Genomic DNA, 17,097 nt, shown 5'->3' with positions numbered 1-17,097 from the left:
ACACTAGTACAATACACTGTTATTACACTAGTACAATACACTGTTATTACACGAGTACAATATACTGTTATTACACTAGTACAATACACTGTTATTACACTAGTACTATACACTGTTATTACACGAGTACAATATACTGTTATTACACTAGTACAATACACTGTTATTACACGAGTACACTATACTGTTATTACACGAGTATTATATACTGTTATTACACTAGTACTATACACTGTTATTACACGAGTACAATATACTGTTATTACACTAGTACAATACACTGTTATTACACTAGTACTATACACTGTTATTACACTAGTACTATACACTGTTATTACACGAGTACAATATACTGTTATTACACGAGTACACTATACTGTTATTACACGAGTATTATATACTGTTATTACACTAGTACTATACACTGTTATTACACGAGTACAATATACTGTTATTACACTAGTACAATACACTGTTATTACACTAGTACTATACACTGTTATTACACTGTGATTTACCGACGACACTATAGCTGTTATTTACCTACTGAGTTTATTTATACTACTTTTATTACACTAGTACTATACACTGTTATTACATCCGAGTACAATATCTCTGTTATTAACTAGTACAATACACTGTTATTACACTAGTACTATACACTGTTTATACACTAGTATTATATACTGTTATTACACTAGTACTCTACACTGTTATTACACTAGTACTATATACTGGTTGATTACACTAGTACTATACACTGTTCTTACACTAGTACTATACACTGTTATTACACTAGTACTATAATACTGTTTATTACACTAGTACTATATACTGTTATTACACTATGTACATATACTGTTATTACACTGAGTACATATACCTGTTATTACACTAGTCTATACACTGTTTATTACACTAGTACTATACACTGTTATTACCACTAGTACTATACACTGGTTATTACACTAGTACTATATACTGTTATTACACTAGTACAATATACTGTTATTCCACTAGTACTATACCACTGTTATTACAACGAGTACAATATACTGTTATTACACTAGTACAATACACTGTTATTACACTAGTACTATACACTGTTATTACACGAGTACAATATACTGTTATTACACTAGTACAATACACTGTTATTACACTAGTACTATACACTGTTATTACACTAGTATTATATACTGTTATTACACTAGTACTATACACTGTTATTACACTAGTACTATATACTGTTATTACACTAGTACTATACACTGTTATTACACTAGTACTATACACTGTTATTACACTAGTACTATATACTGTTATTACACTAGTACAATATACTGTTATTACACTAGTACTATATACTGTTATTACACTAGTACAATATACTGTTATTACACTAGTACAATACACTGTTATTACACTAGCACTATATACTGTTATTACACTAGTACTATATACTGTTATTACACTAGTACTATATACTGTTATTACACTAGTACAATACACTGCTGTTACACTAGAGATACACTAGTACAATATACTGTTATTACACTAGTACTATATACTGTTATTACACTAGTACTATATACTGTTATTACACTAGTACTATATACTAGTATTATATACTGTTATTACACTAGTACAATACACTGTTATTACACTAGTACAATATACTGTTATTACACTAGTACTATATACTAGTATTATATACTGTTATTACACTAGTACAATACACTGTTATTACACTAGTACAATATACTGTTATTACACTAGTACTATATACTGTTATTACACTAGTACTATATACTGTTATTACACTAGTACAATACACTGTTATTACACTAGTACTATATACTGTTATTACACTAGTACTATATACTGTTATTACACTAGTACTATACACTGTTATTACACTAGTACAATACACTGCTATTACACTAGTACTATATACTGTTATTACACTAGTACTATATACTGTTATTACACTAGTACTATATACTGTTATTACACTAGTACTATATACTGTTATTACACTAGTACTATATACTGTTATTACACTAGTACTATATACTGTTATTACACTAGTACTATATACTGTTATTACACTAGTATTATATACTGTTATTACACTAGTATTATATACTGTTATTACACTAGTATTATATACTGTTATTACACTAGTATTATATACTGTTATTACACTAGTATTATATACTGTTATTACACTAGTACTATATACTGTTATTACACTAGTACTATATACTGTTATTACACTAGTACAATACACTGTTATTACACTAGTACTATATACTGTTATTACACTAGTACAATACACTGTTATTACACTAGTACAATACACTGTTATTACACTAGTACAATACACTGTTATTACACTAGTACTATATACTGTTATTACACTAGTACTATATACTGTTATTACACTAGTACTATATACTGTTATTACACTAGTACTATATACTGTTATTACACTAGTACTATATACTGTTATTACGCTAGTACTATATACTGTTATTACGCTAGTACTATACACTGTTATTACACTAGTACAATATACTGTTATTACACTAGTACTATATACTGTTATTACGCTAGTACTATATACTGTTATTACGCTAGTACAATATACTGTTATTACAAATATACTGTTATTACACTAGTACTATATACTGTTATTACACTAGTACAATATACTGTTATTACACTGGTACTATACACTGTTATTACACTAGTACTATACACTGTTATTACACTAGTACTATACACTGTTATTACACTAGTACTATACACTGTTATTACACTAGTACTATATACTGTTATTACACTAGTACAATACACTGTTATTACACTAGTACTATATCCTGTTATTACACTAGTACAATATACTGTTATTAAACTAGTACTATATACTGTTATTACACTAGTACTATATACTGTTATTACACTAGTACTATACACTGTTATTACACTAGTACTATATACTGTTATTACACTAGTACAATACACTGTTATTACACTAGTACTATATACTGTTACTTAGCTAGAGATACACTAGTCCAATAGAGTTGTGTTTCCTGACAGATTTAGCCACTGATTAATTAGGGTTGTGTTTCCTGACAGATTTAGCCACTGATTAATTAGGGTTGTGTTTCCTATCAGATTTAGCCACTGATTAATTAGGGTTGTGTTTCCTGACAGATTTAGCCACTGATTAATTAGGGTTGTGTTTCCTGACAGATTTAGCCATTGATTAATTAGGGTTGTGTTTCCTAACAGATTTAGCCACTGATTAATTAGGGTTGTGTTTCCTATCAGATTTAGCCACTGATTAATTAGGGTTGTGTTTCCTGACAGATTTAGCCACTGATTAATTAGGGTTGTGTTTCCTGACAGATTTAGCCATTGATTAATTAGGGTTGTGTTTCCTAACAGATTTAGCCACTGATTGTAGAGGGTTGTGTTTCCTAACAGATTTAGCCACTGATTATAGAGGGTTGTGTTTCCTATCAGATTTAGCCACTGATTAATTAGGGTTGTGTTTCCTAACAGATTTAGCCACTGATTAATTAGGGTTGTGTTTCCTAACAGATTTAGCCACTGATTATAGAGGGTTGTGTTTCCTAACAGATTTAGCCACTGATTATAGAGGGTTGTGTTTCCTATCAGATTTAGCCACTGATTAATTAGGGTTGTGTTTCCTAACAGATTTAGCCACTGATTAATTAGGGTTGTGTTTCCTAACAGATTTAGCCACTGATTAATTAGGGTTGTGTTTCCTAACAGATTTAGCCACTGATTAATTAGGGTTGTGTTTCCTAACAGATTTAGCCACTGATTATAGAGGGTTGTGTTTCCTAACAGATTTAGCCATTGATTAATTAGGGTTGTGTTTCCTAACAGATTTAGCCACTGATTAATTAGGGTTGTGTTTCCTAACAGATTTAGCCACTGATTATAGAGGGTTGTGTTTCCTAACAGATTTAGCCATTGATTAATTAGGGTTGTGTTTCCTAACAGATTTAGCCACTGATTAATTAGGGTTGTGTTTCCTAACAGATTTAGCCACTGATTATAGAGGGTTGTGTTTCCTGACAGATTTAGCCACTGATTATAGAGGGTTGTGTTTCCTAACAGATTTAGCCACTGATTAATTAGGGTTGTGTTTCCTGACAGATTTAGCCACTGATTATAGAGGGTTGTGTTTCCTGACAGATTTAGCCACTGATTAATTAGGGTTGTGTTTCCTGACAGATTTAGCCACTGATTAATTAGGGTTGTGTTTCCTAACAGATTTAGCCACTGATTATAGAGGGTTGTGTTTCCTGACAGATTTAGCCACTGATTATAGAGGGTTGTGTTTCCTGACAGATTTAGCCACTGATTATAGAGGGTTGTGTTTCCTAACAGATTTAGCCACTGATTATAGAGGGTTGTGTTTCCTAACAGATTTAGCCACTGATTATAGAGGGTTGTGTTTCCTAACAGATTTAGCCACTGATTAATTAGGGTTGTGTTTCCTGACAGATTTAGCCACTGATTAATTAGGGTTGTGTTTCCTAACAGATTTAGCCACTGATTATAGAGGGTTGTGTTTCCTAACAGATTTAGCCACTGATTAATTAGGGTTGTGTTTCCTGACAGATTTAGCCACTGATTAATTAGGGTTGTGTTTCCTGACAGATTTAGCCACTGATTATAGAGGGTTGTGTTTCCTAACAGATTTAGCCACTGATTAATTAGGGTTGTGTTTCCTAACAGATTTAGCCACTGATTAATTAGGGTTGTGTTTCCTAACAGATTTAGCCACTGATTAATTAGGGTTGTGTTTCCTAACAGATTTAGCCACTGATTAATTAGGGTTGTGTTTCCTAACAGATTTAGCCACTGATTATAGAGGGTTGTGTTTCCTAACAGATTTAGCCATTGATTAATTAGGGTTGTGTTTCCTAACAGATTTAGCCACTGATTAATTAGGGTTGTGTTTCCTAACAGATTTAGCCACTGATTATAGAGGGTTGTGTTTCCTAACAGATTTAGCCATTGATTAATTAGGGTTGTGTTTCCTAACAGATTTAGCCACTGATTAATTAGGGTTGTGTTTCCTAACAGATTTAGCCACTGATTATAGAGGGTTGTGTTTCCTGACAGATTTAGCCACTGATTATAGAGGGTTGTGTTTCCTAACAGATTTAGCCACTGATTAATTAGGGTTGTGTTTCCTGACAGATTTAGCCACTGATTATAGAGGGTTGTGTTTCCTGACAGATTTAGCCACTGATTAATTAGGGTTGTGTTTCCTGACAGATTTAGCCACTGATTAATTAGGGTTGTGTTTCCTAACAGATTTAGCCACTGATTATAGAGGGTTGTGTTTCCTGACAGATTTAGCCACTGATTATAGAGGGTTGTGTTTCCTGACAGATTTAGCCACTGATTATAGAGGGTTGTGTTTCCTAACAGATTTAGCCACTGATTATAGAGGGTTGTGTTTCCTAACAGATTTAGCCACTGATTATAGAGGGTTGTGTTTCCTAACAGATTTAGCCACTGATTAATTAGGGTTGTGTTTCCTGACAGATTTAGCCACTGATTAATTAGGGTTGTGTTTCCTAACAGATTTAGCCACTGATTATAGAGGGTTGTGTTTCCTAACAGATTTAGCCACTGATTAATTAGGGTTGTGTTTCCTGACAGATTTAGCCACTGATTAATTAGGGTTGTGTTTCCTGACAGATTTAGCCACTGATTATAGAGGGTTGTGTTTCCTAACAGATTTAGCCACTGATTAATTAGGGTTGTGTTTCCTATCAGATTTAGCCACTGATTATAGAGGGTTGTGTTTCCTAACAGATTTAGCCACTGATTAATTAGGGTTGTGTTTCCTAACAGATTTAGCCACTGATTATAGAGGGTTGTGTTTCCTAACAGATTTAGCCATTGATTAATTAGGGTTGTGTTTCCTAACAGATTTAGCCACTGATTAATTAGGGTTGTGTTTCCTAACAGATTTAGCCACTGATTATAGAGGGTTGTGTTTCCTGACAGATTTAGCCACTGATTATAGAGGGTTGTGTTTCCTAACAGATTTAGCCACTGATTAATTAGGGTTGTGTTTCCTGACAGATTTAGCCACTGATTATAGAGGGTTGTGTTTCCTGACAGATTTAGCCACTGATTAATTAGGGTTGTGTTTCCTGACAGATTTAGCCACTGATTAATTAGGGTTGTGTTTCCTAACAGATTTAGCCACTGATTATAGAGGGTTGTGTTTCCTGACATATTTAGCCACTGATTATAGAGGGTTGTGTTTCCTGACAGATTTAGCCACTGATTATAGAGGGTTGTGTTTCCTAACAGATTTAGCCACTGATTAATTAGGGTTGTGTTTCCTAACAGATTTAGCCACTGATTATAGAGGGTTGTGTTTCCTAACAGATTTAGCCACTGATTAATTAGGGTTGTGTTTCCTGACAGATTTAGCCACTGATTAATTAGGGTTGTGTTTCCTAACAGATTTAGCCACTGATTATAGAGGGTTGTGTTTCCTAACAGATTTAGCCACTGATTAATTAGGGTTGTGTTTCCTAACAGATTTAGCCACTGATTAATTAGGGTTGTGTTTCCTGACAGATTTAGCCACTGATTATAGAGGGTTGTGTTTCCTAACAGATTTAGCCACTGATTAATTAGGGTTGTGTTTCCTATCAGATTTAGCCACTGATTATAGAGGGTTGTGTTTCCTAACAGATTTAGCCACTGATTAATTAGGGTTGTGTTTCCTAACAGATTTAGCCACTGATTATAGAGGGTTGTGTTTCCTAACAGATTTAGCCATTGATTAATTAGGGTTGTGTTTCCTAACAGATTTAGCCACTGATTAATTAGGGTTGTGTTTCCTAACAGATTTAGCCACTGATTATAGAGGGTTGTGTTTCCTGACAGATTTAGCCACTGATTATAGAGGGTTGTGTTTCCTAACAGATTTAGCCACTGATTAATTAGGGTTGTGTTTCCTGACAGATTTAGCCACTGATTATAGAGGGTTGTGTTTCCTGACAGATTTAGCCACTGATTAATTAGGGTTGTGTTTCCTGACAGATTTAGCCACTGATTAATTAGGGTTGTGTTTCCTAACAGATTTAGCCACTGATTATAGAGGGTTGTGTTTCCTGACAGATTTAGCCACTGATTATAGAGGGTTGTGTTTCCTGACAGATTTAGCCACTGATTATAGAGGGTTGTGTTTCCTAACAGATTTAGCCACTGATTAATTAGGGTTGTGTTTCCTAACAGATTTAGCCACTGATTATAGAGGGTTGTGTTTCCTAACAGATTTAGCCACTGATTAATTAGGGTTGTGTTTCCTGACAGATTTAGCCACTGATTAATTAGGGTTGTGTTTCCTAACAGATTTAGCCACTGATTATAGAGGGTTGTGTTTCCTAACAGATTTAGCCACTGATTAATTAGGGTTGTGTTTCCTAACAGATTTAGCCACTGATTAATTAGGGTTGTGTTTCCTGACAGATTTAGCCACTGATTATAGAGGGTTGTGTTTCCTAACAGATTTAGCCACTGATTAATTAGGGTTGTGTTTCCTATCAGATTTAGCCACTGATTATAGAGGGTTGTGTTTCCTAACAGATTTAGCCACTGATTAATTAGGGTTGTGTTTCCTAACAGATTTAGCCACTGATTATAGAGGGTTGTGTTTCCTAACAGATTTAGCCACTGATTAATTAGGGTTGTGTTTCCTAACAGAAGATAGAGGTGATTGATGATGATGATGATGGTGTTGAGATGGTCGGATCTGATATGGATAACATGCATAATCTCCTGGAGTTTAAGGTAATGGAACACACACACCCCTCACACCCCTCCCACCCACTGATGTCTACAGGCCTTTATGCTGTGTGTGTGTGTGTGTGTGTGTGTGTGTGTGTGTGTGTGTGTGTGTGTGTGTGTGTGTGTGTGTGTGTGTTTCAGCTTGAGGAGGTGCAGTATCTGGAGAGCCAACTAGAGAATCAGAATCAGAGATATTATGAGTTGGAGACCTTCACCAAGAGTCTTCTGACCGCTGTACGGACCAACAACCTGGACAGACAACAGGTACACACACACACACGCACTCTCACTTACACACACACAATCATTCCGAAACAGCATAGTGTGTTTCTGACTGTGTGTAGGAGCTCCTAGCCAGTCTACCTCAGCCTGCAGATCAGGACTGGGACATGAGTCCAGAGGGAGGAGCCAACTCCATCTCCATAACAACACACTCTGCAGACAATCACGATTCCGACGAGACACCATTGGTCAACCCCAACAAGGACCTCCCATTGGTCACTCTAAACGAAGACGGTTCATTGATTGCTGAGCTCAACGAGTCGTCTGTATCAGAGGATCTAGAGACTGAGACCGGACCAGAGTGACTGTACTGACACACACAAACAGTCCCTGTGCCTGTGGAAGGATCCTCAACTAGCTGTGCTGGGCTCACAATGCCTTTTATATTACTGGTCTAGTTTCAGACACAACAATAAACAGACTCCATAATAACTGACCTGACGACTCTGTCTGTTGTTACTCTGCCAGAATGTCTGTTACTGTCTAGTGCCATACAGAATGTATGTTACTCTGTTACTGTCTGTTACCATCCAGAATGTCTGTTACTGTCTGTTACCATCCAGAATGTCTGTTACCATCCAGAATGTCTGTTACCATCCAGAATGTCTGTGACTGTCTGTTACCATCCAGAATGTCTGTTACCATCCAGAATGTCTGTTACCATCCAGAATGTCTGTTACCATCCAGAATGTCTGTGACTGTCTGTTACCATCCAGAATGTCTGTGACTGTCTGTTACCATCCAGAATGTCTGTTACTCTGTTGGCTGTCTGTTACCATCCAGAATGTCTGTGACTGTCTGTTACCATCCAGAATGTCTGTGACTGTCTGTTACCATCCAGAATGTCTGTGACTGTCTGTTACCATCCAGAATGTCTGTGACTGTCTGTTACCATCCAGAATGTCTGTGACTGTCTGTTACCATCCAGAATGTCTGTGACTGTCTGTTGCCATCCAGAATGTCTGTGACTGTCTGTTACCATCCAGAATGTCTGTGACTGTCTGTTACCATCCAGAATGTCTGTGACTGTCTGTTGCCATCCAGAATGTCTGTGACTGTTTGTTACATTCTAGAATGTCTGTTCCTCTGCATCTGTGGATGGTGCTGTTGGGAAGGTATGTGGTGGAAGACTTATATAGCAGGTCCGCGAAAAAGTATTTGCCACGTTTTTAATTTTCTTTACTTTTGCGTAGTTTTTTTATACTAAATGATCAGATTTTCAACCAAAACCTAAAGGGAACCTGAGTTAACAAATAACACAACAATGACGTACTTATTTAATGGATACTTGTTTTACTTATTTAATGAACAAAGTTATGCAACATCCAATTCCCCTGTGTGAAAAATGTATTGCCCCCTTAACCTCAATAACTGGTTTTATCAACTTTAGCTGTGTCCACATCACCAACGAACTATCATGGTCCAAACACACCAAGACAGTCGTGAAGAGGACACGACAACACTTATTCCCCCTCAGGAGACTGAAAACATTTGGCATGGGTCCTCAGATCCTCAAAAAGTTCTACAGCTGCACCATCGAGAGCATCCTGACCAGTTGCATCACCGCCTGGTATGGCAACTGCTCGGCATCTTACCGTAAGGCGCTACAGAGGGTAGTGCGTACTGCCCAGTACATCACTGGGGCCAAGCTTCCTGCCATCCAGGACCTATATAATAGGCGGTGTCAGAGGAAAGCCCATATAGTTGTCAGAGACTCCAGTCACCCCAGTCATAGACTGTTCTCTCTACTACCGCATGACAAGCGGTACCAGAGCGCCAAATCTAGGACCGAAAGGCTCCTCAACAGTTTCTACCCCCAAGCCATAAGACTGCTGAACAATTAATCAAATGGCCACCTGGATTATTTGCACTGACAACCCTCCTCCTTTTTTGTACACTGCTGCTACTCTGTGTTTATTATCTATGCATAGTCACTTCACCCCCACCTACATGTACAAATTACCTCAACTACCCTGTACCCCCAAACACTGACTCATTATTGTTATGTTATTGTTACTTTTTATTATTTTTTATTTTAGTTTATTTGGTCAATATTTTCTTAACTCTCTTGTAAGCATTTCACAGTAAGGTCTACACTTGTTGTATTCAGCAGTTCACGGTAAAGTCTACACTTGTTGTATTCAGCAGTTCACGGTAAGGTCTACACTTGTTGTATTCAGCAGTTCACGGTAAGGTCTACACTTGTTGTATTCAGCAGTTCACGGTAAGGTCTACACTTGTTGTATTCAGCAGTTCACGGTAAGGTCTACACTTGTTGTATTCAGCATTTCACGGTAAGGTCTACACTTGTTGTATTCAGCAGTTCACAGTAAGGTCTACACTTGTTGTATTCAGCAGTTCACAGTAAGGTCTACACTTGTTGTATTCAGCAGTTCACAACAAGTGTAGACCTTACCGTGACATGGATGGCACTCTCCTAAATCCGACCACAACTCTATCCTTCTGATTCCTGCTTACAAGCAAAAATTAAAGCAGGAAGCACCAGTGACTCGGTCTATAAGAAAGTGGTCAGATGAAGCAGATGCTAAACTACAGGACTGTTTTGCTAGCACAGACTGGAACATGTTCCGGGATTCTTCCGATGACATTGAGGAATACACCACATCAGTCACTGGCTTTATCAATAAGTGCATTGAGGACATCGTCCCCACAGTGACTGTACGTACATACCCCAACCAGAAGCCATGGATTACAGGCAACATTTGACCTGAGCTAAAGGCTAGAGCTGCCGCTTTCAAGGTGCGGGACTCTAACCTGGAAGCTTACAAGAAATCCTGCTATGCCCTGCGACTAACCATCAAACAGGCAAAGCGTCAATACAGGGCTAAGATTGAATCATACTACACCGGCTCCGACGCTCGTCTTATGTGGCAGGGCTTGCAAACTATTACAGACTACAAAGGGAAGCACAGCCGCGAGCTGCCCAGTGACACGAGCCTACCAGACAAGCTAAATTACTTCTATGCTCGCTTCGAGGCAAGCAACACTGAGGCATGCATGAGAGCATCAGCTGTTCCAGGCGACTGTGTGGTCATGCTCTCCGTAGCCGACGTGAGTAAGACCTTTAAACAGGTCAACAGACACAAGGCTACGAGGCCAGACGGATTACCAGGACGTGTGCTCCGGGCATGTCCTGACCAACTGGCAGGTGTCTTCACTGACATTTTCAACATGTCCCTGATTGAGTCTGTAATACCAACATGTTTCAAGCAGACCACCATTGCCTTTGTGTTCTTGGGCACAGGGACTATCTGCCTAAATGACTACAGACCCGTAGCACTCACGTCCGTAGCCATGAAGTGCTTTGAAAGGTTGGTAATGGCTCACATCAACACCATTATCCCAGAAACCCTAGACCCACTCCAATTTGCATCCGCCCAAACAGATCCACAGATGATGCAATCTCTATTGCACTCCACACTGCCCTTTCCCACCTGGACAAAAGGAACACTTATGTGAGAATGCTATTCATTAACTACAGGTCAGCGTTCAACACCATGGTGCCCTCAAAGCTCATCACTAAGTTAAGTATCCTGGGACTAAACACCTCCCTCTGCAACTGGATCCTGGACTTCCTGACGGGCCACCCCCATCCCTCAACGTAACCAAGACTAAGGAGATGATTGTGGACTACAGGAAAAGGAGGACCGAGCACGACCCCATTCTCATCGACGGGGCTGTAGTGGAGCAGGTTTAGAGCTTCAAGTCCCTTGGTGTCCACATCAACAACAAACTAGAATGGTCCAAACACACCAAGACAGTTGTGAAGAGGGCACGACAAAGCCTATTCCCCCTCAGGAAACGAAAAAGATTTGGCATGGGTCCTCAGATCCTCAAAAGGTTCTACAGCTGCAACATCGAGAGCATCCTGACTGGTTGCATCACTGCCTGGTACGGCAACTGCTCGGCCTCTGACCTCAAGGCACTACAGACGGTAGTGCGTACGGCCCAGTACATCACTGGGGCTAAGCTGCCTGCCATCCAGGACCTCTACACCAGGCGGTGTCAGAGGAAGGCCCTAAAAATTGTCAAAGACCCCAGCCACCCCAGTCATAGACTGTTCTCTCTACTACCGCATGGCAAGTGGTACCAGAGTGCCAAGTCTCGGACAAAAAGGCTTCTCAACAGTTTTTACCCCCAAGCCATAAGACTCCTGAACAGGTAACCAAATGGCTACCCGGACTATTTGCATTGTGTGCCCCCCCCCCCCCCCCCCCCCCCCAACCCCTCTTTTTACGCTGCTGCTACTCTCTGTTTATCATATATGCATAGTCACTTTAACTATACATTAATGTACATACTACCTCAAATGGGCTGTCCAATCAGTGCTCCCGCACATTGGCTAACCGGGCTATCTGCATTGTGTCCCACCCACCACCCGCCAACCCATCTTTTACGCAACTGCTACTCTCTGTTCATCATTTATGCATAGTCACTTTAACCATATCTACATGTACATACTACCTCAATCAGCCCGACTAACCGGTGTCTGTATGTAGCCTCGCTACTGTATATAGCCTGTCTTTTTACTGTTGTTTTATTTCTTTACCTACCTATTTTTCACCTAATACCTTTTTTGCACTTTTGGTTAGAGCCTGTAAGTAAGCATTTCACTGTAAGGTCTACGTGTCTACCTGTTGTAATTAGCGCACGAGACAAATTAACTTTGATTTGATTTTGGACATTCAACAAGCACACCACTGGAAGGATATTAACCTCATCCCGTCAGTAGAGGATGCCTGGTCTTTCTTTAAGTGCCTTCCTCACCATCTTAAATAAGCCCCTTTCAAAAAATGTAGAACCAGGAATAGATATAGTCCTTGGTTCTCTCCAGACCTGTCTGCCCTTGACCAGCACAAAAACATCCTGTGGCGGACTGCAATACCATCGAATAGCCCACACTATATGCAACTTTTCAGGGAAGTTAGGAACCAATATACACAGGCAGTTAGGAAAGCTAAGGCTAGATTTTTCAAACAGAAATTTGCATCCTGTAGCACAAACTCAAAAAAGTTCTGGGACACTATAAAGTCCATGGAAAATAAGAGCACCTCCTCCCAGCTGCCCACTGCACTGAGGCTAGGAAACACTCTAACCACCGATAAATCCACTATAATTGAGAATTTCAACAAGCATTTTTCTATGGCTGGCTATGCTTTCCACCTGGCTACCCCTACCCCGGTCAACTGCCATGCACTCCCCACAGCAACTCGCCCAAGCCTCCCCGATTTCTCCTTCACCCAAATCCAGATAGCTGATGTTCTGAAAGAGCTGAAAAAACTGGACCCGTACAAATCAGCCGGGCTAGACAATCTAGACCCTCTCTTTCTAAAATTATCTGCCGAAATTGTTGCAACCCCTATTACTAGTCTGTTCAACCTCTCTTTCGTATCGTCTGAGATTCCCAAAGATTGGGAAAGCTGCTGTGGTCATCCCCCTCTTCAAGGGGGAGACACTCTAGACCCAAACTGCTACAGACCTATATCTATCCTACCCTGTCTTTCTAAGGTCTTCGAAAGCCAAGTTAACAGATTACCGACCATTTCGAATCCCACTGTACCGTCTCCGCTATGCAATCTGGTTTCCGAGCTTGTCATGGGTGCACCACAGCCACGCTCAAGGTCCTAAATTATATCATAACCGCCATCGATAAGAGACATTACTGTGCAGCCGTATTCATCGACCTGGCCAAGGCTTTCGACTCTGTCAATCACCACATTCTTATTGGCAGACTCAACAGCCTTGGTTTCTCAAATGATTGCCTCGCCTGGTTTACCAACTACTTCTCTGATAGAGTTCAGTGTGTCAAATCGGAGGGCCTGTTATCCGGACCTCTGGCCGTCTCTATGGGGGTGCCACAGGGTTCAAATCTCGGCCCGACTCTCTTCTCTGTATACATCAATGATGTCGCTCTTGCTGCTGGTGATTCTCTGATCCACCTCTACACAGACGACACCATTCTGTATACTTCTGGTCCTCCTTTGGACACTGTGTTAACTAACCTCCAGACGAGCTTCAATGCCATACAACTCTCCCTCCGTGGCCTCCAACTGCTCTTAAATGCAAGTAAAACTAAATTCATGCTCTTCAACCGATCGCTGCCCGCACCCGCCCGCCCGTCCAGCATCACTATTCTGGACGGTTCTGACTTAGAATATGTGGACAACTACAAATACCTAGGTGTCTGTTTAGACTCTAAACTCTCCTTCCAGACTCACATTAAGCATCTCCAATCCAAAATTAACTCTAGAATCGGCCTTCAATATCGCAACAAAGCATCCGTCATTCATGCTGCCAAATATACCCTCGTAAAACTGACCATCCTACCGATTCTCGACTTTGACGATGTCATTTACAAAATATCCTCCAACACTCTACTCAACAAATTGGATGCAGTCTATCACAGTGCCATCCGTTTTGTCACCAAAGCCCCATATACTACCCACCACTGCGACCTGTACGCTCTCGTTGGCTGGCCCTCGCTTCACTCTCCTCGCCAAACCCACTGGCTCCAGGTCATCTACAAGTCTCTGCTAGGTAAAGCTCTGCCTTATCTTAGCTCACTGGTCAACATAGCAGCACCCACTCGTAGCACGCGCTCCAGCATGTATATTCACTGGTCACCCCCAAAGCCAATTCATCATTTGGCCGCCATACCTTCCAGTTCTCTGCTGCCAATGACTGGAACGAACTGCAAAAATCACTGAAGCTGGAGACTCATATCTCCCTCACTAGCTTTAAGCACCAGCTGTCAGAGAAGCTCACAGGTCATTGCACCTGTGCATAGCCCATCTTTAATAATTGCTATATTGTAATTACTTCGCCACCATGGCCTATGTATTGCCTTACCTCCCTTATCTTACCTCATTTGCACTCACTGTATATAGACTTTTTGTTTTCTTTTTTTCTACTGTATTATTGACTTTATGTTTTGTTTATTCCATGTGTAATTCTGTGTTGTTGTTTGTGTCACACTGCTTTGCTTTATCTTGGCCAGGTTGCAGTTGCAAATGAGAACTTGTTCTCAACTTGCCTACCTGGTAAAATAAAGGTGAAATAAAAAAACACAAATGACTTATGATTGGCTGAGAGAAATTGATGATAAAATAATTGTGGGGGCTGTTTTGTTAGGCTTCAGTACGGTTTTTGACATTATCAATCATAGTCTGTTGGTGGAAAAACGTATGTGTTATGGCTTTACACCCCCTGCTATAATGTGGATAAAGAGTTACCTGTCTAACAGAACACAGAGGGTGTTCTTCAATGGAAGCCTCTCCAACATAATCCAGGTAGAATCAGGAATTCCCCAGGGCAGCTGTCTAGGTCCCTTACTTTTTTCAATCTTTACTAACGACATGCCACAGGCTTTGAGTAAAGCCAGAGTGTCTATGTATGTGGATGACTCAACACTGTACATGTCAGCTACTACAGAGACTGAAATGACAGCAACACTTAACAAAGAGCTGCAGTTAGTTTCAGAATGGGTGGCAAGGAATAATTTAGTCCTAAATATTTAAAAAACGAAAAGCATTGTATTTGGGACAAATCATTCACTAAACCCTAAACTTCAACTAAATCGTGTATTAAATAATGTGGAAATGGAGCAAGTTGAGGTGACTAAACTGCTTGGAGTAACCCTGGATTATAAACTGTCATGGTCAAAACACATTGCTACAACAGTAGCTAAGATGGGGAGAAGTCTGTCCATAATAAAGTGCTGCTCTGCCTTCTTAACAGCGCTATCAACAAGGCAGGTCCTACAGGCCCTAGTTTTGTCGCACCTGGACTACTGTTCAGTAGTGTGATCAGGTGCCACAAAGAGGGACTTAGGAAAATTGCAGTTGGCTCAAAACAGGGCAGCACAGCTGGCCCTTTAAAAGTACACAGATAGCTAATATTAATGATATGCATGTCAATCTATCATGGCTAAAAGTGGAAGAGAGATTGACTCCATCACTACTTGTTTTTGTAAGAGGTGTTGTCAAGCTTAATATACCGAGCTGTCTGTTTAAAATAGTGGCACACAGGACACCAGAGGTCAGAGAGAGAATACAGTAGATGACACACGTGAAACGTGTGATTTATGACCCTATGTCATGGGTCACGTGTGTATGCCCATATATGGGCATCCTGTCAGGACATCCTGGCGGGAAGTTATCACGTGTTCTAGGGAGTGCCCATATATGGGCATCCTGTCGTTCCTGTTCCCACGCGTTACAGTGAGTGTTAATTTATGCATATATTGAATCTGTTCCTTTGAAGCTGTCATGATGATTGATGTGTAGGGACCTTGTTGAAATGGCGGATGTGTTTGAACAATTTCAAAGAGTATGGCCCCCACCCTGTTGTAGTGACCTTAGGGCTGTTGTCTGTGAAACAGGAATGTCCGGTGGTATTGGGGGGGCAGACGCATTATAAATAAGCCCCAGAACACTAAACAAGAAATTAAAAATAAACCCAGAACATTAACCCTCGCCAACAGCCAATGAAATTGCAGGGCGCCAAATTCAATCAACAGAAATCTCATAATTCAATTTCCTCAAACATACAAGTTTTAGGCACCATTTTAAAGATAAAATTCTCGTTAATCCAACCACAGTGTCCGATTTCAAAAAAGCTTTTTGGCGAAAGCAGGACATTTCATTATGTTAGGTCAGCAACTAGTCACAGAAAGCATACAGTGATTTGTGTATTTATCTTCGACATCTTACAACCCCTCCCATCTATCTCTGAAGACCATCAACCCCTCCCATCTATCTCTGAAGACCATCAACCCCTCCCATCTATCTCTGAAGACCATCCTTCAGCTCCCATCAACCCCTCCCATCTATCTCTGAAGACCATCCTTCAGCTCCCCTCAACCCCTCCCATCTATCTCTGAAGACCATCCTTCAGCTCCCCTCAACCCCTCCCATCTATCTCTGA

The 17,097-nt window shown here is 40.0% G+C and overlaps 1 protein-coding gene across 1 annotated transcript; it reads left to right on the top strand.

Moving 5' to 3' along the window:
* The first annotated feature begins 3,515 nt into the window (after positions 1 to 3,515).
* Positions 3,516 to 8,581, top strand: hdx (highly divergent homeobox). Its single transcript, XM_038983637.1, has 3 exons — positions 3,516 to 7,872; positions 8,011 to 8,133; positions 8,214 to 8,581. The coding sequence occupies exons 1-3, from the start codon at positions 7,825 to 7,827 to the stop codon at positions 8,454 to 8,456; spliced, it is 414 nt and encodes a 137-aa protein (XP_038839565.1). The 5' UTR covers positions 3,516 to 7,824; the 3' UTR covers positions 8,457 to 8,581.
* Positions 8,582 to 17,097: the final 8,516 nt, after the last annotated feature.

This window comes from Salvelinus namaycush, unplaced genomic scaffold (assembly GCF_016432855.1).
Source record: "Salvelinus namaycush isolate Seneca unplaced genomic scaffold, SaNama_1.0 Scaffold1792, whole genome shotgun sequence".
Lineage (NCBI taxonomy): Eukaryota > Metazoa > Chordata > Actinopteri > Salmoniformes > Salmonidae > Salvelinus > Salvelinus namaycush.
Note: the sequence above shows the minus strand (reverse complement) of the source record. Positions and strands in the feature narration are given on the sequence as shown.